General features: G+C 42.4%; 1 protein-coding gene and 1 long non-coding RNA gene across 3 annotated transcripts; one reads left to right on the top strand and one right to left on the bottom strand.

Moving 5' to 3' along the window:
* Positions 1 to 930: 930 nt before the first annotated feature.
* Positions 931 to 20794, bottom strand: UPRT (uracil phosphoribosyltransferase homolog). 2 transcript variants are annotated; one of them, XM_064518109.1, is made up of 8 exons: positions 20400 to 20794; positions 14105 to 14167; positions 12362 to 12404; positions 6173 to 6242; positions 3949 to 4011; positions 3067 to 3228; positions 2199 to 2297; positions 931 to 1369 (listed from the first exon to the last, which is right to left on the bottom strand). In XM_064518109.1, exons 1-8 carry the CDS (start codon positions 20708 to 20710, stop codon positions 1263 to 1265), a joined length of 918 nt encoding a protein of 305 aa, XP_064374179.1. In that variant the 5' UTR covers positions 20711 to 20794; the 3' UTR covers positions 931 to 1262. The 2 variants fall into 2 exon arrangements, with proteins under 2 accessions (XP_064374179.1, XP_064374180.1); XM_064518110.1 differs by lacking the exon at positions 14105 to 14167.
* Positions 10699 to 12390, top strand: LOC135329534 (uncharacterized). The gene is made up of 3 exons (XR_010390996.1): positions 10699 to 11013; positions 11478 to 11542; positions 12295 to 12390. It is a non-coding gene; the product is annotated as an uncharacterized LOC135329534 (long non-coding RNA).
* Positions 20795 to 21262: the final 468 nt, after the last annotated feature.

Below are 21262 nucleotides of genomic sequence, written 5' to 3'. Positions count from 1 at the left end.
GACCACTGCCTGGGAGTGGGAAAGGTTCTTTAACTGAGCCAAAAAAAAAGATTCACTGAGTTCTGCCCCCTTATCTTACGAGGTGGTGTTTGGGGAAGCCTAGCTCTTTCAGCAGAAGGCTTTGCATGCCAGTCGCTTGTCAAGAGGCAGGAAGCACTGTATTTGCGATGGCATTCTGTATTTCTGCAATTTTTAGAATATGGATATATTTAAAGAAATAATATATTGTCTCTATAGTTTTCCCAAAGTTATAGTAAGACAAGATGCTACATAGTTTTTAAGTGTTGGAGATCATGTACTTAGTGCCCTAAGCTATAAAACCAAAGCAAGTATTTGGCTGTATATTTATGCCACATCTGATTCATGCAAGTACTGCATTCAGTATTTTTGAAAGTGTGCTAATCAATTAAGGCCACATTTGTGCTTTGACTTTAAGCCCTGCTGCTCTATTAACAAACAGAGCTAGAAGTTGAGTCCAACTTTTTGCCACAGCTTGCCTTTCTCTAAAACTGTTAGTGATACTTGCTGATTCAACCACACAAGTTTAAAGAGGTAAAACTTAAACACTGTGTGTGCAGAATTTCTGCAGACCGCGCTTCTCCCAGTCTCAAATTCGAACCCCAGTTTGCTAGGGCATTTATGTTGTAATAGGAAGTGTAATGGAAAGATAAATGCCTCTTTCTTCAGTACCATTGAGCAAGATACCTACAAATTTTTTTTACTATTTGAAATTAATCCGTAGAGAGCAAAATTCAAAGTTGCATCTTAAAGTTATTGGCCACCATCTGAAGACTGAAAATGCTGCCAGAAATGTAATGTGGCTGCTAAGAATTACCTAGAGTTTGAAGTGCCTCCATCCTTTTGGAATCATTAAGAGTGGCTGTTGTGGCTAAACTGGAGTGATGTAGGCATTAACAATAGAAATTAATACACGCTTTGATGATTTAGTTTTATTTTGCTCTTGCAAGCAGCCACAGAAAAGGCTATAGAAGAATAAATAAGTTAAAGCAGAGAGGGCAGCAATTTATACAAGCACATTAAGATGATTTCAGTTTGTAATGATTCCAGGTGCGGCGTTACTGCACCTGATTCCGTGTTCAAGCAGTAACCAACTAGAAGTAATATAGGTCAAATATTTCCCCTTCTTGGCCATGAAGATTTTTAAATACGCCCTCAACCAACTCTGCTACAAGTAATAAAACGTAGAAAAAAAAAATCACTTTTGTAATATCATACAGCCATATCAGTTTGTTCCAAATGTGTCAGTCCGTTCCAAAATACTTCTGTCCAAAGTGTGTTGGTGCAACAGGGTGAACTTCTGTAGTTAATATTGTGATCTCTGGGAATTCCTGGATGATAGATTTGGCACCTTTTGAGAAAGGGAAACATGGAATAATTAACAGTGCATTGCAACAATATTTCAGGACAGCATGTTAAATCATGATTAGCTTTCCGTAGCTCAGTCAGCCTCTGTTCTTCCATCTCTGGTTCATGTTTCTGGCTTAGCTTATTGGCTATGAGAAAAAACTTCAGCAATTTGGTGGATTGGTTTTAGGATTTTTGTTTTGTTTTGAAGCATATATGTATACCTTTAATCAAATCAGAAAAGTGGTTATAGATTGCCAGGAATAACTCTGAATGCTTCTGATCAGTAATAGTGATTGCTGCTGTGGCCAATTTTTAAAACAACCTACAAGATCTGTTTTCCTGCTCCACAGAAATGTATTTTTCTTTTTTCGAACACCTTTTACATTTCAAAGTGTTTAACATGCAGACAGTACAGTTCTTAACTTTGATTCTGGTGGGTGAACTACACAACGTGATCTGTGGGCTGCTACAGCCCAGAGCAACAGAAGAACGTATTGCTTTGGGAGCCACGGAACCATTTTGGGTACCTAGCAGCACTGCGGTCCCTGTTTGTAGGTATACTGAGGCATTTATAGGTGTATTTGCAGTTTTGCCATTAGGTGTTACTGGTCTTTTGCGTTCTGCTAACCCACTCCGCTGCCCACTCCAAACATGCCAGTGTTCATTCTTAAAGTTTAAAAACGCAGTAATCAAAGAAAAAATGCCCTCCTGAGCAAAGCTCAGAAACAACCTTTCACCATTATCCAGCGCCTGTGACTAATGTAACTCTTCTCCACTAAACATACCTATGCTTGCTCTTCTGTCCCCGCTCATACCCTACCTCAACTTACCATGAGGTGTGGAGAATAGGCTTAGCAGGATAATGACACTTGGTTGTACGCCATGTTCTATAAGAACTTTTACAGCTTCAATTACAGTATTACCGGTGCCTGAAAGGGGAAAAAGTGAGATTTTTTTTTTTTTTCCTTTCTTTCTTTTTCTGGTTAAAGAGCTCATCCTAAACCATTTGAGATATCTGCATTAATATTGTTGTGGGACTGAGTTTTCCAGTGGAAAAGGACAGTATCGTCACTATCAGCTTCATATGCATTAATTATAGAAAATTCTGGTCTCCTGATGAAGGAACTTCATCTCTGTACTGAAATAGCAGAGTTTGTCAGGTTTTAAGCACTGAAGTTGATGAATTTTACTAATGGCAAGAAATCTCATCTGAAATAATAAAATGGTAATTAATAATAATCCTTGTATAGACCCAGAATTAAACCTTAATACTGGAAAACTCACTTCATCCTGACAAACTCCTTACCAGATTGAGATTTTTTGGTAGTATTAATTACATTTAATTTTAAAATAATTTAGCTCTAGGATTATAGTATTTATCAAGAAAGTTTTTAATAGCATGGCCAGAATACTGTTTGAAGACTTTTCTCATGGCAAAATAAAAAAATGTAATTTATATCAAACCTTAATGCTTCAACCTGTTTCTCACAAATGCAGCCATACACAGATGATTTGCTCTGCATTCATGCTAATGTAGGTTGACTGATGCATATTCTGCCAAAATCTGATATGTTCCGTACTGTGACACCTAAAGCAAGCCAAATACCTAATACAAGCCCATGAAATTCAGGAATTTTGTTCTAAACACAGGATATACAGAGGCAGGTCTAACTGTAAACAATAGTGTAAGACACTTACTTAGTATTGGGTACATAAGAAGAACTTTTCTCCTGTAAATGTCTGGTGGAAACTTAGCATAGTACACTTTTGCCCTCTGAGTCTCTTCATCGCTCTGTATCAGGATTTTTCCTATGCGGATTGATCTACAGCAGTCTCGTAAACCTTGTTCCATTGCCTCTCCTCAAATTGAAGAGCAAACAAAACCCAATAAAAAATTGCTACAAGCTAAGAAGGGGCACAGTTACAAGATGCTACAATTAAATTGACAGTCCCAATATTCTATCGGTGAAGAGTTTTAAAAAGCATTATTTTTATCTTGGTTCTAAGTATTAAAAACTTTTTCCTCTGTTTAGACAGAAAAACTAATCTGTTCAGTGTCACTTAGTTTCTGGCTTTCTGTGTTCCCCTATACTAGTGTTAGGCAAGTTTTCAAAGAAAAGACATCAAAACATAAATACAAATAATGTAGTAGTTCCTATCTGGTTTGAGAAACATCTTTGACCTCTTGTGAAGGATATCATGGTGCAATAAGTAGTATAGAAAGCTGTGGAGCCACTGGATTTTATATCATAGATATGGAGATTCAAACAGTATTAGACAAAATAACACTCTATCTCTACCACTTGCACAATTTAGCAAAGCTTATTTGGAGAAATGTCTTTGAGCAGAAAAAGTTAGTGGTAAACAATGAAGGACCAAACCAAAGTAATCCTGGTAGATTTGAAAGCTTTATTTGCTACAAATATGAGACATTACTTCTTGTTCTGTGATTAGAGGTACTTAAAGAACAGCAGCTGGCAGGTTTTGGTAAAACTTAATTGCACTTTTTAAAAATGAAGTTGGTCTACAGGTTTCAAAAACTTGGAATTAGTACTCATTCAACAACCAAAAATTGCCTACCACTTCTCATAATGCTGACTCCGCAGTTTCCCTTTTCAAATTTCACTCCTTCATACTTGTATCCTATTAGAGGAGAGAAAGACCAAATATCAGTGGAAGTGATTGCTCCCTTTTGACCCATTTTAGTGCCCCTTTAAGGTACTGTTTTAAGTGACATTCATGTGAATGGAACTGATATCCCTCTTAATACCTAGGGTACAACACTGAGTTGCAAGTTTCTGAACAGGTGGCACAAACCATTTTTTTGAGGCTGTATACCATATCCTGCAGTCCTAAAATTAGCAATGGAAAGAGGACCAAAAATGTAAACTGGTAAAGAATTTGTGCTTTCTTTACTTTTAAAAATTGCATCTAAAGAGTGGCACAGAACTGATCCTTTTGTTCTAGAGTGTTTTATAACTCAATGTTCTGTGATTATTTTATACAGAAGATGCTATGTAAAATAAAGATAAACGTTATGTCCCTAAGAAGCCAGGTAAATGCACCCTGGTGCTGCAAGTGGAAGAGTTATAACAGAAGTATAAAGTTACAGTGCTACTTGGAATTATGGTTTTCATCATTAAAAGACACAAGTGGGCAGTGGTATGCATAGGCAAGACATGACTGACAGTACTGGAAGCTCAGGTCTCTTGTTAATTCAAAGATAAGACAACAAAGCAAGACGGTCCTGTTCATAGTTCCTCAGCTCTAACCCAAGAGCTGAGGAATGAGCTTGCACAATATAACTGCTGGGAAGGAAGTGTATTTGGGGATTTTTTTTCTAGACTTTGCATATTATCCTGCCTAACTGAAAGAAGTCAAAAGGCTCTGTTAAAGGAGAAACAATAGGGTGTTTAATTGACATCCTTGATAAATCACAGGATAAATCACAGAGACTTGACAGGACAGGAAATTCTGCTTCTGAGCCAGGAGCAGTAGAAATTAGCTGTGCTGACGGGATCTTACAAATGCTTGGAGGGAAAGAGTGAAGCATAGATAAGTAGGAATTCATACGAGTATTCGAGTTCTCACAGTACACTTCCTACTGGAAGAGCTAGGTTGAGGCCATTCTAGCACTCCCGCTGGGCACAGGTGTTGGAATGAGAGGACTGACACACTCACTGCAGACCTAAGAGGGTTTCCTAAGGTAAGACTCTACAGTATGACCAGGAATAAGTGCAGGAAACTTAAGTCTTTTCATCAAAGCAACATGTGCTTGGAGAACAAGGTTTAAGACACTCTTTGCCCTATAGCCAGGACAGTGGCCGAGTCAAAAAGACTTGTAGAGCTTCTGTGTAATGTTACTCGCAGAAGACCTGCCAGTCAAACTGTGTAATGCAGAAAGCCAGTGTCATCAAACCATCAGTTACCACCTGACCCGGATCAGCTCTGAAGCCAATGCCCAAGAAGTAAAGTTGAAGCTGTTTTAGCAAGAAATTGTGGTAAGTGATTGTCCCTTCTCAGCGCTTTCCTAAATTCTAGTTAGTTTCAAAATTGACCTTTTGCTGTCCATCTCTTCTGTAACTAAAATGTAGAGTAAAGACATACAAATAAATGACTTACTGTGAGGGGCTGGGTCGAGAAGAGGGTGCAAGTTTACAGAGAGAGCTGCTCTCACCCTGGAGGAAATATAAATGAAATCCTCAAGGGGAAGAGGGCTAAGCTGATGTATGTCTTACAGGGGTAATGTCGGTTCAAAGTGTGTACATAAGCGGTCCCCAAGAAGTGGCTGAAGCACTGTAAGCTTTTACTGCACTACCTGTGAGTAATGTGTGCAGCTTCACATATCTTCAAATTTAATAGGAGCAGACCAAAATTATTGCAATGGGTTTCCTCTAGTTTTAACACTGCCCCTTTCTATATCCTGCTTATCATCACTCCCAGATGGCCCCTGGTTGTAAACAGAGGCAGATTTAGGCTGGCTTTGCAAAACTGCTTCTGCTGAGTATTTTTTTCTTTAACAGGCATGTGAAATGTCATCAGTTTTAATTCAACATTGTGGTAAGGGCAAGTAAGCTGATACTGCACACATATAGGTAAGTTTTCATCACCATTTTGCAAGGCCAGTTTTTAAAACCTTAGTAAGATGATAACTATATGTTTTGCTGAAGCTTATTATACCTTCCAGCCCTTTAAATACTATGAAGTTAAACTGTTAATGTTAAACTGTTTCAGCCTCGTGCAACAATTTCATATTTTGTTATATTAAGTTTCCACTTCCAGTCCTACTGGAAGTCCCACTTACCTGTTGGAGTGGTCACTGTACATTCTGTGTACGGTAGCTGATTCAGTCCCTCTTCAACCACGAGTCTGATCTGTAGAACCAAAGGAATCAGACAACTTAAAAGGCTTTTTAAACTATGGAGATAATATACTAAATGTTAGTGTTTTTTACAAGTGCTAGCTGAACACATGTATCAGCTGAAAAGGCTCTCTTTTAGCAGTAGTTAGGGGTTACTTGAGACCTCTTTGGGGTGATGCATATGTTTTGTCCACGGATCAAATGATGGCCTTACAAATGAAACTGAGAGGAAGGGGTTCCTCAGCAATCCCCGACACCCTGATAAAAATGAATAAAGCACCAATGTTAACTTTATTTTGCTGACAGAAAATACTATTGAGATACTACTCCACCCCCTGGAGTTCCCTATCAGCTAGGCCCTAAGGTCTGTTTTCATACCAATATTTCTACGCATAAGCTGCAGTGGGGCCCTGAACAGCCACAGGAGCTGCAGCAATGCACCACGAAATGCCCAAAGACAAGTCAGTCAATCAAGACATCTCTTTATCACCCTCTTTATTTGGCACCTGCCAGCTGTCATCATTATGGGACGCTCTGCAAAGCACTTGCACTTCACACAGTGCAGATGGCCCCGTTTCAGCAGGGACATGTCCACAGGAGACCCGGCTAGTAAGCTACAGTCTCTCTAGCCTCAGGTGGCCAGCAAACCTCGAGTTCTCCCCGATGCTAGCCCTGCAGCTGCACCCCAGGCAAAGTTATCTGAATGTATTCATGTGAACCCAGAGTGATTTCCCATGAAAGATGTCCTGGGTATTAAAGATTTAGAAAATTTTCTCTCGTAGCAAGCCAAAGATTCAAAAGCTAGAATTGCTCAAGGACAGCTGCTGCCAAGCCAAAGATGAAACCTATTAAGCAAAAGTCACTGTATAATGGCAGAAATGAGGCAATCGCTCCTGGGACCAAGCAAGTGTTTTTCTCATTTCAGACCATTCTAATTCCAGAAACAGAGCAGAACAGGCTAGAAGATTTTTCTTCTTATCTTCCATTCTGCCCTACTTCCCAGCATGCAGGCAGGCTCTGCTAGGAATTAGCAAAGGTCTAAATTTATACTCTCTCTTTGAAGAAATTTTTAGTAATTTTAGTACTACAAGAATTTTTATCTAGAGTTGGATTTGTGGTAGCCATATTCAGAGGTAGTGACCAGATTAAACCAGTGAAGGAGTCAGAGATGGTGCAAGTCACATATAAAGGGAGCAAAAGACTGAAAAAGCAATTCACGTGGTAATACGATTAATTCTGGCAAGGGTCTATCCCTTCACTGCAGCCAAGCTGCATATGGGAACCAGGTCAGGCCCCCTTTGTCAGGTCCCCTTTGTGCTTCAACTCACTGCATGTGTTTGGTAGCTTCAGGCAATGTATGTCAGGAAGCAAGTTTTACCACCTTCCTCCTCCCTCCTCTATATCTAAAAACAGAGTTTTCTTCCTCAGTCTTTTCTGGAACACTTTAATCCCAAGGTTGAAGACACTAGTGTTTCTGTCTGGGATAGCCAACTAATGGAAGGACATCTTCTGACAGAAGCAAACCAAGAAATCCTTGATTTAATTGTAAGTTTCTGGGACATTTGGACAGAGAAAGATTTTTCAGGTTATTTCACAAAAAGCTATGAGCCAGGTCTGGAAGAAACACTTTTTTTTTTCATACTGCTTTGATGTTGAGAGGGTTAGTGCCACTCCGCACTATCTGCCAGATGTTCTGAACAAACCAGTGAAGGTCTGTAGTCAATTTATAAATCTCATTGTCATTGCTACACATCAATATTTTATAAAGAGGCAGGGAAATATTCTGTTGTAAACCTGTCAGTTTTGATAAAACATTTATTCTTGTACTACACTTTTTGTCTCCTCTACACTCGGGGATTATAATTTCTGGCCATTTTCAATTTCTTTCCTTTCTGGCCGTGAGGATCAGCAATGCTGCTCCTCCCCCAGACAGGTAGTTGTAACTGCTTCGAATCCAAAGCTGAGCAGGTCCTGTTATGGCCCACATGTGGAGGAGGGAGAGGTAGAGCTTTAGTCTTGAGGTAGAAGAGATCGACCAGAAGTTAAAACCATTAATAGCAATTGTTAGCAAGAGCAATTGTTAGCAATAACGAAAGTTAAAGTCTGTTTTAGCTACTTTTTTTCAATAAGAAGGTTAAATTCTAGCAGGCCTAGTTAAATTGTCAAGGCTTACAGACTTATGCTGAAGTTTTAGTTCAAGCATTTAATGCTGCTATACAAAATTATACAGTCAACATGCTGGTTTATTACAATTATGTTTTTAAGAATTACTAAGGAGCCTCTGCAGTAAGCAAAGGGAACTACTGTTTGCTTTGAACCTTCATTAATATAAGAGCTGTTAGAATGGTTAGCAAAAGCCACAGCTAGCAAAAGTCTAAGGATTTTTAGCTAACTACTACAAACATTTCAAGGATGTGAAAATGGTAGTGACACCTATCTTTTCTAGGCCAATTAATCATGTTAATAAAGTCTCCTTACCACACAAATACTCCTGAAGAAATCAGGTTTGACCAGTTCTTCAGAGTCTATAAACAGATAAATTTGGATATAGACAACTAAAGAAAGTAGGCTGACATTACTCTAATTTAGAAGAGGTATAATCATGAAATAAAGAAACCAGCTATGGTGCAGTTAGAGATAGCACTGCACTGACCAGCCAAAACTGAAAAAAACATGAGCCTTTTAAGAGCCATCCCAGAAGAGATCAGTAATCCTGAGTAGTTCTATGTGACACAACTTTTCTACCTGCCTGCAATTTGGAAAAAGGTGACGTATGTAGCTGCCAATAAATTAGAAATTAAATAAATTTGGGAGCGACCATTATATTCTTCTCCTATTTCACGGAAGACAGTAGTCTAACTGTATTTTATGTGATAATCGTGTATCCCTTAACTTCCAAGATCATAACAATTCCTAGGTGGATCCTCTAACCCACTATGTTGCAGGTTGCAGCCTGCTTCAGCTTTTCTTGGAAGCAGAAGTGAAGGCAGGATAGTGGCACTGTCAGCAGAATTTCATACTAGTACAGTTCTTGTCACCTCAGGATTGCAAACCACTTAAAATACGCATCATCATCATCTTCTTTAAACAGAGGTAGGTGGGCAGAAAGGTAGAGCGCTGTGTTCAGGGAGTTGCTAGTAGGGCTGAGGAAAGAATGAATTCCTCAAACTCGGACCTCCCGTCAAACCACAAAGCGTACCTGCTGCTCTCTGCTGAAAAGCATCACTGTATTTGCAAACTGAGGTTGTAGGCCAGCGCTGTGTAAATGATAGATATCTGCCTGAATCCAGGCCACAATTTTGCGTGGTCCTTGCTGAAACTCTAGACATGCAATGTCCTCTATGCCTCTGGCAGACGTCTCCTCTTCTGCTTATTCTCTATATAGCCTACACCACCATGCTGCTATAGTTCCTGCACAGTGGGTGTGCAGCAGCTGCTTAACTTGACAGGGCTGGACCCAGTTTACTGTGTACCTCCTACGGAGAACACCTCGGAAAAATACTTAGATCTCAGTAAAAATGCTGTGGGCTTTGTGAGTGTCTAACTGGTGCTACAGAAACTCTGCAAGATGTCATCAACGAAACGCGTGGCCGCTGGACAGAACAGGTACCAGGGCTGCAGCGTGAGCCTTTTGTGCCGAGGTGTTCTGTCCCTGTGTTTCTCGAGTTGGTCTCACTAGCGCTCTGAGGTCTATCTGTTGTGACATCTACTGCCACAAGTCATAATGACTGATCATTTCTTATTTTAGATGTTTATTCCCCATAGTTGCATCTTCTCCTTCATGAACACAAGATCAGTTGCACTCATCCTCATGATTTTAATCCCACATCTTTCAGCTGCAGGATCACAGCAGTGGCAGTCATTTTTCAGAAACTCTTGGCTAACCTTTACCACCTGTTAACTCTTTTCTCCCACAAGCACCTTTGAACTTTTCTTTTGTATCATTTCTTATGTGTGAAACAAACTACTATAAATTCATCAGCTTTAAAAATCCCTCCTTCAGACCTGTTCCTGTTGTGACTCTAAGATACTTCAAGCAGCTACTGCTCAAGAAGTAGCAAGCTAAACTTAGTTTGCATTTTCTCTCTGCAACAACGTGTATTTTGTTACCCTACAATCACACATCTGTTCTGTTCACCTACTGCATTGTCATTAAGGAACACTGCTAGTTGTATGGAAAACATATATAGGGTCTGAACTATGTTTGTACACCAAGTTCAGCAGAGGCCTAGTTTAACATGAAATTGTGATTGTTTCTGGCCATACCTAGTAATAACATACAGAAAATAAGACAGTCCCCTGTCCTAGGTATTGTTTTGCACAATATTCCTCCTACAAAATGGAAAACAGACTAGCAGGTTCTATGGCAAATATCTGCATGACCAGCAAATAGAAGCATTTCTGTGAAGAGCAGCTCTCTAGCTGTAGAAGTGTGGGTCAGCCAGCCCAAGATTCAGGTACAGTGGCCTGAACTTAACTCACTGCCTGGAAGCTGCAATCTTGTAGCAATGAGGGGGAAAAAAAAAGTCAGTGCTTGCCTCAGAAGGGCACAGTTCCTCCAAGTAAATGTGCAAAGGTGTATGGGTGAAGCCCTTCAGAATAACTAACTATAATAAAGTACAGTCAGGACTGATTAGGGTTTTTTCCTGTCTGTACTGCAATAACCATTGTTTATCTCATTTTTAAAGTACTAATCAGGAATATATTTCTTTTCTTTAGTTCAAATGAATTTACAGGAAGGAATGTTCCTTCAAGAGTGCAGCATGATGGAAACCCAATACAAGGTAAATTTAGAATGTAAACCAGAAACCCTTACTGTGAAAGAAGTATTAGTGGGGAAGGGGTCTGAAGCCTGGACCGGAGACCTAAACCCTGTAAACATTGGGACTGCTGATGTTCACCTCTGTTGGCTTCCTGAATCTTTTTTTGCACATTTGAGCATGTGAAAAGCCTAAAACCACAAGAAATAGGAAAAATGAAACCCAGTTGAGCAGGAAGTTAGTCGTTCACTGGTTGCAGATGTTTCCTGGGTTGTCTCTGCTTGTCAAACAAACTGTAAAGGATATATGTCTATTTGAATGGTATCTGCTGAGGACTGTTGGCACAGAATGAAGTTGGGACCGTGACCTTTTGCATGTCCACTATGAAGTACTCTTAGCAAGGAGGGTACTCCAGTCAGTAACTTGATCCAATAGTTAAGAGTGATTAGATGTGCTGGCTCATTTGTTGACTTTTACTGTTCTTGCAGAATGGAATGTAAGAAACATCCTCAAGAAAGGAAAAGCAGAAGGTGAAGTGGAACAATGTGCAGAGGTAAAAAGCACTGCAGTCACAACCTCAGTCTGTGGTCATGTCCAAGGCCTGAGCAAGCCTGGCTCAGGCACGGATTAAGATTGGGTTAATCATTGAAAGCCTGTCTCCATAGCAGGTGGTGCTGATCTGGTCTCTGGACCATTCTTCACTAGAGGGGGAAAAAGGCTTTCCATGTTAATGAATGCAGGTTTGCAAACAGGAAACAACTTCACAAGTACAAGGCAGTATTTGTGTGCGAGTGGGTGTTGTGGGTTTTTTAAGCATATAATTTAACTGAGATAAATGTTGCATTCTAAATAGTCTTTGTTCTGACTTACTAAAATGTTTGAAAACTTTGAATTGCTTTGTCCCTGCTAGTAACTACCATATGGTTAAAAAGAAATTCCCAGTGTGGCTGCCCCCAGAGTTATGAATCTAATACACAACAAGTGCCAAGAGGCACTTCTGCATGCAATTAGTTATTAACATCTAGACTGTAAGAAACCATACAGCTCTGTTCACAAGATCAAAAGTACTGTTTCAAACTAAAACTGAATTATCTCCAGCCCCTGTGCATCTGTTTCTACACAGTATTCTCCACTACTACTTCTCTTTATCCTAAAGTAATGGTGTTTGATAATAACATGGTTTCTGGAACCCTTTGAGATGAAAGCAGTCTATAACAAAGAACAGAAGTCCCTATACAGAAAGTTGCTGTCAGACAGCAATTTCCTTTCTGTAGAAATGTTGCTCTCACACCACCATTATTCTAGCAAGAAAGACCTGTTTTATGAAAGAGTTACAAAGTACAACACCAAGAAGAAGAAATTCTTCACCTACCAGACGATCAGCAGAAAATACGAAGTCTCCTCTACTGGCTGTCCTGAAAAAGGTAATAATTTCTATTTTAAATTGGGGAATAATTGTAAGAACATTGATTAACTATAATATTAAATTCAAGCACAATATATTGTAAAGGAAGTTCTAAGGAAAGTCTCCTGCCATATACTAACTTTAGTACAGTTACTGTAGTGTCTGCAGAGACTTTGCCTCCTGGGTTTTCTACTTGGTGGAGAAGATTGAGATGCAGTATGCTGTAGCTGCTTACTACTGGCAGTGTTTCTGCACTTCACAAGTAGTAATTAAAATAAGAAAACATAACGATGGTATTGTGTAGGTTTTCCATTGTGCCACCATTCCAGCTCAGTTCCAAAACATCTCTCAAACTCTCATCTGCACCAGCCTAGTATATTCTCTGTAACTGTGAGCAAGCCACCTTTGCTTTGCCCACTCTTAAACCAACAAGAAACCATGGGACAATGATCATATAGATCCCAAGCCCTGCGACCGAGTTAACACACCTGATAGGCAGGATATTCTATCTCATCTGAAATTCATTCATATTGTGGCTAAATTAATGAACTTGACACTAAAATGAGCAGGGATAACTGAGCACTACGATGAAAATACCGCTCTGCTGGCTTACTAGCCTGAGTGTAACTTTTTGCTGAAATGACTGCATGGCTTTTGGCCTATTCAGAAGACAGAGAATAAGCTCACCTCTTCCTGCAATGATGTACTGTGTAAATATACCATGTTAAAAGCTTGAATGTTAAAACTAGACTTCTAACACCTTGTTTCCCATATCAAGATGAACTCCCACTACACAAGAGTAGGACAAACTTGTATTTCAGATTTAGGATCCAACAGTCAAAGCATGCTAGCCTTAAAAATACTCAGACAAAGCATCAACATCATATGCAAGTAATTTTTAGTAAAATTTTCTACTAATCATAGTAGGCAAACCCCTCTCTCATTTTCAAACTAAGATACTCTTGATGTCTCTTTAAGTTCCCATAAAGAGAGTTTTGCATTTAATCCCCGAGATTCTGCAACATCTTACGTTTAGATGAGTGAAAGTCAAGAAGTTTGGCTGCTTATTTCCTGGACAACTGGTAACTTAGCCACACTAAAAAAAAAGAGTTTTAAAAAAGACTGTCAGCCTATTCTAATTTCTTTCCTTGTGCTACTAATGCATTATTCATTACTAAAAATACTGTCTGTTTTTCAGCTTTTCCCTCTTTCTGGCAATGACAGGATATTCATAATTTTCTGCCACTTTGATATAAACCAGAAAACCAACACTCAAAAAAAAATCTTACAGTTGTACAAACTGATTTTGTCTTTTAAAAATTTCCAAAGGAATTCATATTCCCATCTGTGGTATTTATATATAAAGTGAAGTAGCAAAGTGTATAGATAGCACATCTAGATTCTTCTAGACCATGACATTTCAAAATAGTTAGCCATATTTAGCAAATGGGTGGTAAGACAATGTCAAGATTGCACTTTTATTTGCAAAACAATACACATTTAGAGTGAATACTATGAGTTACTCATACAGATTACTAGGCTCAAATCATCTAATCTATTTTTGCAGAGACATGGATGTTTTTATGCACAGTCCATGGAACACCCATAGTCAGTTCTGTCTCCTAATTGAAGGGACGAAGGATTACAGAAAACAGTGGTGGCATGCATAAAAATTAGAGATAAAGAATAATAATACTGAAAATGACAGACCTCTTGTACACCATCACTGGAAAGCTGTGATCAGATTTCAAGCCCCACATCATATGAGAATTGCTAGGGGCCAGAAAAAAGGCTCAGGTGAAAACACTGGAACTGTTCATCTTAAGTACTAGATAGAAGTATACAAAGTAATGATCTATGGCACACTAGAAACTTTTTAAACTTCTTTTCTTAATAAAGTAACAAAACAACATTCAAGGAGTGACACATTAAAACCTGAGTGTCACAAGACAGGGAAACCACAAGAACATTGTGTTAAACAATATAAATTCATTTCTTTTTGTTTCTGTTCCTGAAGGAATAGAAGCCTTGCTGCTATGTATGATAAAATTCATGTAACAAGTCTTAAGAGTTGAGAAGAAATGTTTTTTGGAAATACACCTTATTAAAACCTGACTGTGAGGCTATATGGGTGTAGGCTACGTGGGTTGTGGTCTGACCCACTTCAGTAATTCCTGTTTCTCTAATTATCGTACAAAACAGTATCTCAAGAGATACCTAGGTGCTGTGAGGGCAAGACTGAAAAAAAACCACTTTAAACAGAATTTGTAAAGTCTTTGTAAGTAAACTTGCATACTGAGGGGACTGTTGCCATTAGAGAGAGATGATATAGTTAGGAAACAGGACCACGTTCTATTTTTTGGGACAAAGAGAAATAAGGTACTTGAGTGCTCATCATTTTTAGTGTCTGTGCTGCAGGAAGTAAAATGTGAATGGGATTCCACCCTTCCTGCCTGCAGTATGGTCATCTTTACTCATCAGCGATGAGTTACACACTGTTGAATCATCCTACTCTGAACACCAGTCAGGACCGCACATCCTACTGCTTTACTGTCTTCATTTCTATATTGTTCACTCAGTTCCTTAGGGAATAAGAAGTCTAAGCAGAACAGAACAATATGCTCTCCCATAAAAGACACAATAACCTTTAAATACCTACATTTAAATCATGTCTAGAGTTAAATCAGGATTTAAAATGATGCTAGCAATCTGAGCTAATGAATTTGCTTCTACAGAAACTAGAGATCTAGATCGCAAATTGCTGCACTACTCATTTTAGCTTCCAGATCACTGATTATAATCTGTGCAGGCCAGAAACGAATTTGCGATTACACTCTCCTTGGAAAGAGGCTGTAGCTGTTTGCTCCCAAGCATCCAGTACTTAAATGCATCAGAACACACTCCATTAGAAGATTCAGCATTCAAATCTAACACATGGCCTAGACAGCAAAAATGAACAAGTCTGAGGAAAAACAAGCAAACTAACGCACACTTAGATTCAGGAGCTCTATCTGATCTCCCACATTCTGGCACACAGACCCAGTTTGTGTTAACTTTAACGACAGCCACTTAAGAGGAAGCAAAAGAAATACTGATAATTTTAGTCCAGCAATAATCCTTTATGATTCAGTCAGCTGTCACCAAACCTTCTCTATAAGAGAGTGCATTATCAGAAAAACTTTGACATGCTAATAAGTGTTGTATATAGGATAATATCAAAAGTATTATTTGCCAGAGTGCAGTTCTAGACTCCACCCATAAGAAGGGAAAGAAGCACCCTTCCCCTACTGCTGCTGATAAAAATATACATAGACTGCATCTGACAAAGCAGCATTTACTGAGGCGTTGTCACTTGCCAAACTGAGCAGAATGAGGCCATACGCCGCTCCGCTGGGCTCTGTCACCAGCACTGCCCAGCTCACACCTGTCACACACAGCCCCACCATATGGCATGACGACCATCCACACAAAGGTGGGGTGTGTGGGGGGGCATTGCTTTTGTTTGTTTTAAACTGAGAAGTTATTCCAATTGAAGGGCTGTGTTATCGTCCCCTAAATCCTCTCGGGAATGGAGAAAGCTTTCCGCTTTTCTGAGCAGCTCATGCTCAGACAAAATAGAGTCCCCAAGATCTTCTGCATCTTGCCTGACCATCCTTAGCTCTGCATAAGCAAGCCAGGGTCTAATTTGCACTGCAGTAACAGTATCTGTCCTTCTCTTACTTCAAAGTCATAGTCCTAAATTGACTGTTTGGATTTTTTTTTCCTGCTTTTCATCTGGTTCTTTCTCCCAGTAGCTTGACTTTTAATTTCTGCACTTTTCATAACCTTTTCAGGAGACTGCTGTACCTGGAACATCCATCTTTTTAAGCATTAAGTAACCCAAATAGCCTCCTTGAATTCATGCAGCTCTAGTGCCACCTGTTTTATTTTTTTAATCCAGAAAGATACAATGATAGGTATCTAAATGCCCTGTAAATGACATAGCTTTCCCCTCTTCCCCATGCACTGTGAGTAAACATATCCTTATATCAGTTTAAATCAGATTTTTTTGACCAGGACTACTCTTAGCCATAAAGCTGCTTATTCACAAACACCATATGTTTTCTGAGGAGGCCTTTTAGCACTTGGTTTGAATGCTACAGTTGGTCATACAGTCCACTGGCCCAAGAAAAGGTTACTGCATCAATTTCTAAGCAGCGCATGAGAAGTCCTCTCACCCCTGTAGCTGAGCACATTTTCACATCTTTCTGTATGCCAGGCACTAATGTAGGTCATTCTGAGGTCTCTTCTTTACTGAACTGCAGCTGCCTTTCTGGGACAGAACACGAAAATAATGGTTCCCTATCATTATCACATACAAAGCCTACAAGAGCCTTTCTGAGCCAACTGAGTCTAGCTGTCTAGTTTTTCTCACTGGGGTGGGAAAGGAGCTTGGAAGTCACAGTTACATCTCCACTGCCACGGCAGTGTCCTGTTCGGAATAAAGTGCAGTTTGCTATCACTCCAGCTGTTATGAGTGATTCATTATTTACAAGTGTTATTCTACACTTCCCCTTAAGGAAGTATTGTGCAATGAATCTGATGCAACTCTAAAAAAATCTCTTTGAGGGTAAAATATCAGCTGACTTATTAAAATATCAGAAACTTATTTGACATATTTGTAAGAAATCAACACTTACCTGCAACAAAATAATAATAAACCCCCCTAGCTGGGTGCAGTAACCACATTGCTATTATTCTTTCTGATATCAAAACTATAAGCTATTTCCTTCTCATTAACTTCAAAACCTTTTATAGGCCATCAGCAAGCCTGGTTTGGATTCCTTCTCTCTCTCTGCTTAGCCTGCTTACAACTTCCCTTTCTGCTCTGCAGGGAAGCTACCAAGAAGATATTCTCACCTGCAGAGATCTTTTGTGTGGTCTTGCCATGATTGCCCTGCTGTACAGTGAGATTGAACTTGCTCTGTATGCTCATGTCTGCAACAAGATTAGCTTTTTCCACAGTGCTTTTAAGATAAAATTAAAAAATAATAATAATAGTAGTTTGAGGGAAAAAAAAGCTGATGCAAAATAATACCATCAATGAAAGTATTGTCTTTGAGAGATGATGATTAGTTTTCTATAAAAACACATTAGTGTTATTACAGTTGCAAAGTTAAGCACTCAAGAACAAGGAAATACCAAAATACAGGCTGTACAGATAAGACCGATCTGAAACAAGGGGAAGAAACGTGTCTGTGCTCTGTGTTATTTATTGCAGATGCTAGAAAGCCAATGTGTTACATGAAGAGGATTTATTCAGAACCCGAACGTTCTATCAACAAACTAGATTTCACACCTCTGTATCTGATGCCGACAGAACAGTATGCGAGTCCCAAGCTGTGCTTTTAAGAGATGCCTGCTGCATATGTTTGCCATACATTACATGCTAAATTTAATACCTTATAAAATCATCTTCCAAATGCCGAACAATCAAAGCTACAAATGCAATCAATGACAGGTATGCTTTCAGCATCTGAAATGCTATGTAATATCCACTAGAACATCAGGTCTTAAGTATCTCACACTGGATGTTCAGCAGTAGGGGCACAATTTTGCATGGATTTCTGCACTTCAGCTTATCATTAGTAAAACTGGGATAGTACCTTAATGTCTCACAAGGTATGGTGGCAGCAAGAACTCTTAGCGACATAAAGTGACAACTATCAAAAATGAGGCCTTCCAAAAAGGCAGTCTCCTTCGGAGGTAAGCATGCCCAAAGTAAACAAACTGTTCTCCATTATCTGCCTCCCCTCTTAATACTATTTCTCTCCCAAGACTATCATTCTCTCTCATTCCTCCTAGCCCATCATTGCCTTGTCTCTGTCCCCAAACTATTCTTTTTGCCTGATCAGTTTCAGTCTCTACTCCTCAAACTTCTGATTCGAGTTCACTTTCATTCCAGCCAGTCCTGCTTTTCTCCAATCTTTTTCTTCTTCCTGACTCTCGGGCTGCCCTTGTGATCTGTCTTCTTCTGTCCATCCTTGTCCCAAAATCTTTAGCCCCACCCCCACCCCACTTACACAGACTTCAGAGAGTTGGTCCTTAAATTTTCCTTAATTTGCTAGAGCCCATCTTCTTCCCCAAACTGAAGTGATTTCCCCACCTTTTATCCCCAAACTTAGCATCTGTCCTTTGACAACCTTTAAATCCAGTCTCTGCCCTATACCCATGTTGTCTTAATCTGCTCCATAAGAACACTATAGATCCAGTTCCTATTCCTTCTGCAGCTCATTGAACACATGTGAGGAGAGGGGGCCTGAGGTTGTCAACATGGTCCTGAGACCAGTAAGGGAGTGCAAGTGTGATCTAGTCAGCACAAAATATTGTGACAAGTTTGCACATTCTTATTTGAGGTACAATTCAGAAACCAGTATGGGCAAGGAGGGAAAACGAAAACTCACTCATCGCTTTACTCCTACCCAGCCTTTGTTCCTTCTTCTGGTGAGGTTTTGCCACTCTCCATCAGTTTTTAGCACCACAGTTAGCCCCTGTCAACATCCAACATTTCTAGCAGGAGGTCAGAGGATGTTTTCACTAACAAAACACATGTGGGCTAGTGCAGGAAAAGGATTTTTGGCACTGAAGATAAAAGTAAGGGAAGATTCTTTCTGCTGGAAGCATAAGATGATCACAGCACTGATTACTATTATTCATCTGTAAATACAGTTCCTCAGCATATGTTCTCCTAAAATATGTACCTCTAGATGTAAAAGGAAAGTTACAACACAGCAAGGAAACAAACTCTGAGACTATAATCAAAGTCTAGAGAAGTGGACAAGGTGAAATTAAAAGAAAGAACCTATTCAAAGCAGTTTTAAGATTTTTCTAAAAAAAATATAAAGTAAGGAGAGCTTGGAGGAATATGTCTTTCTACCTAGGAAGAGACATTACTTATTTTCTAAGTCACTATAATAAGTGGACCAGAAAAAGAACCACTGAAGATTAGGCTGTTACAGCAATGCCAAGTGAAATCAACTATAAGGATTTTTAATCTTTATCACAATACTAACTGAGATAACCTGAATGGAAGCTGAGCTGCTCTAAAATCTTTTTGGCCAGCCTATGGACTTACTGGCCACGCTCTGCACGCCTGTGGAGGAGACTGTTGCTGGTACATGCCTCCCATTTTGAGCTGGGAGACCTCGGGGAGGAGTGACGTGTTGTTAACTAACAAGTGGTGCTGCCTGGCTTCACAACAGCGAGCCTGGTCGGATCAGGAGGTATGCCAGGAGGGAAGGCAAAGACTACAAAGAAGAGAGGATGAAGAGGGTGAAAGAATACTGTGTTGTCTCTGAGCAGCCTTCACCTCGGATCTCGTGCAGATGTAACCGCTCTCGGAAGCGAGGCTGCGTCAGAAGGAAGCGGGCCGGCTCGCCACCACGGCCGGACCGCGGGGCCATCTCCCACGCGACACGCGTCCGGCTAACGCGGGGGAACCCGGTGCTGCCCCGGGACGACGTGCAGCCACGGCCACCGGGAGGGCGCAGTCTGGGAAGCCGGGGGGGGGGGGGCGGGCAGAGGGACCCGGCTGCCACGGGCACGTGGTGCTGACGAGCGGCTGCGGCTTCTCCTCCCGAGCGGCTGCTGCCCCTTCCCCGCGGAGGATGCGGCAGGGGGGCTCCGAGGCGCCCGCGGGTCAGAACTCACAGCGGGGAGCGCGAAATCCGGCGCGGGGGGGGCGGGGGGGTAGGAACCGCCGCGCGGTGCCGCGGCCTCACGCGGGAGTCACCGGCCGGGCAGGGAGCGCGGGGCGGCGGCGGGGACCCGGCCCGAGCCGCGCGGCCGCCGCCTCCCCCCCCCCCCCCGCCTCCCGCCGCCCGCCATGGCCGCCCCGCGGGGCCCGGGGCCGCCACGCTGGCGCGGCGCCGCGGCCAGGCCCCGGCGGCCGCCGCATCCCGGGCGGCAGCAGCCTGCGCGGCCCCGGCGGGAGCCCCCGGCCCGGCCCGGCCCCGGCCGCGCTCACTTGTCCCTGATGATGGTCTGCAGCTCCCGGATCTGGTCGTTCATGGGCAGCAGCTTGAGCTGGGCGCCCAGGGGCGGCGGGCCGCCGGCCGGCGCGGCGCGCAGGGCCTCGGGCAGCAGCCCGTTGCTGCTGCTGTCCGGGCTGGGGCTGCCGCTGCTGCTGCCGCCGGGCTCCGCGAAGCGGATCAGCCGGGACCCGCCGCAGCCGCCCCCGCCGCCGGGACCCGCCGCCGCCGCCGGCTGCGGCTCGTCCTGCTGCCGCGGGCCGCCCGCCGGGCCCAGCTGCTGGTTGTGGCAGGGCATCGCCTCCATGCGCCGGGGCGCCGCCCGCCCGCGCGCCGCCCGTTGCCGCCACGCGCAGCGCCGGCGCCGCGGGGGAGGGGGAGGGGGAGGGGGAAGGGCGCGGGCCCGCCCACGCCCGCTTCCCATTGGCTCCTGGCGCCGCCACTCATGGCCGCGGCTGCGGCGCGCGCACAAAAGGCGGCGGCGGCGGCACGCGCGGTGCTGCAGCACGCGGGGGGCGGGGCTTCTCTGTCAGCGCCGCCTTCCCGCCGCTCCCGCTTTGTCTCTCCATGTCGCCGCTGCCCCGTTGCGCGTCCGCCTCCGGGCTCGGCGGGGCGCCGCGGAGCGAGGGCTGTGGCGGCCGTGGCCTCCCGCCTGCGCGGCCTCGCCGCGGGCGGAGGGCTCCGGCGGGTAGGCCGCGCTGCGCCGCGGGGGCGTTGCCGAGCCCCGCGGCTGCTGGTGGAGCCTGCTTCGGAGCTCCGTGGCTCGGCCCGGAGGGCTGCGGGGGGGTCGGTCCTCTCCGGTGCTCAGCACCTGCGGGGGTTACGGGGCCAGGTGGGAAAGTTCTGGTGGTCTTAGTTT

This window comes from Dromaius novaehollandiae, chromosome 11, assembly GCF_036370855.1.
Source record: "Dromaius novaehollandiae isolate bDroNov1 chromosome 11, bDroNov1.hap1, whole genome shotgun sequence".
Classification (NCBI taxonomy): Eukaryota; Metazoa; Chordata; class Aves; order Casuariiformes; family Dromaiidae; genus Dromaius; species Dromaius novaehollandiae.
The sequence above is the reverse complement of the archived record's forward strand: the minus strand, read 5'-3'. Positions and strand labels throughout refer to the sequence as shown.

Bases quoted from the DNA above. Each gene is read 5' to 3' on its own strand.
- UPRT (XM_064518109.1), bottom strand. From the start codon at position 20,710: ATGGAGGCGATGCCCTGCCACAACCAGCAGCTGGGCCCGGCGGGCGGC. The intron at 6,243-12,361 runs GTAGGTGAAGAA...TTGGTTCTACAG, and splicing joins TATTTTCTGCTGATCGTCTG to ATCAGACTCGTGGTTGAAGA. The intron at 3,229-3,948 runs GTAGGCAATTTT...CTTCAATTTGAG, and splicing joins AGTCAGCATTATGAGAAGTG to GAGAGGCAATGGAACAAGGT.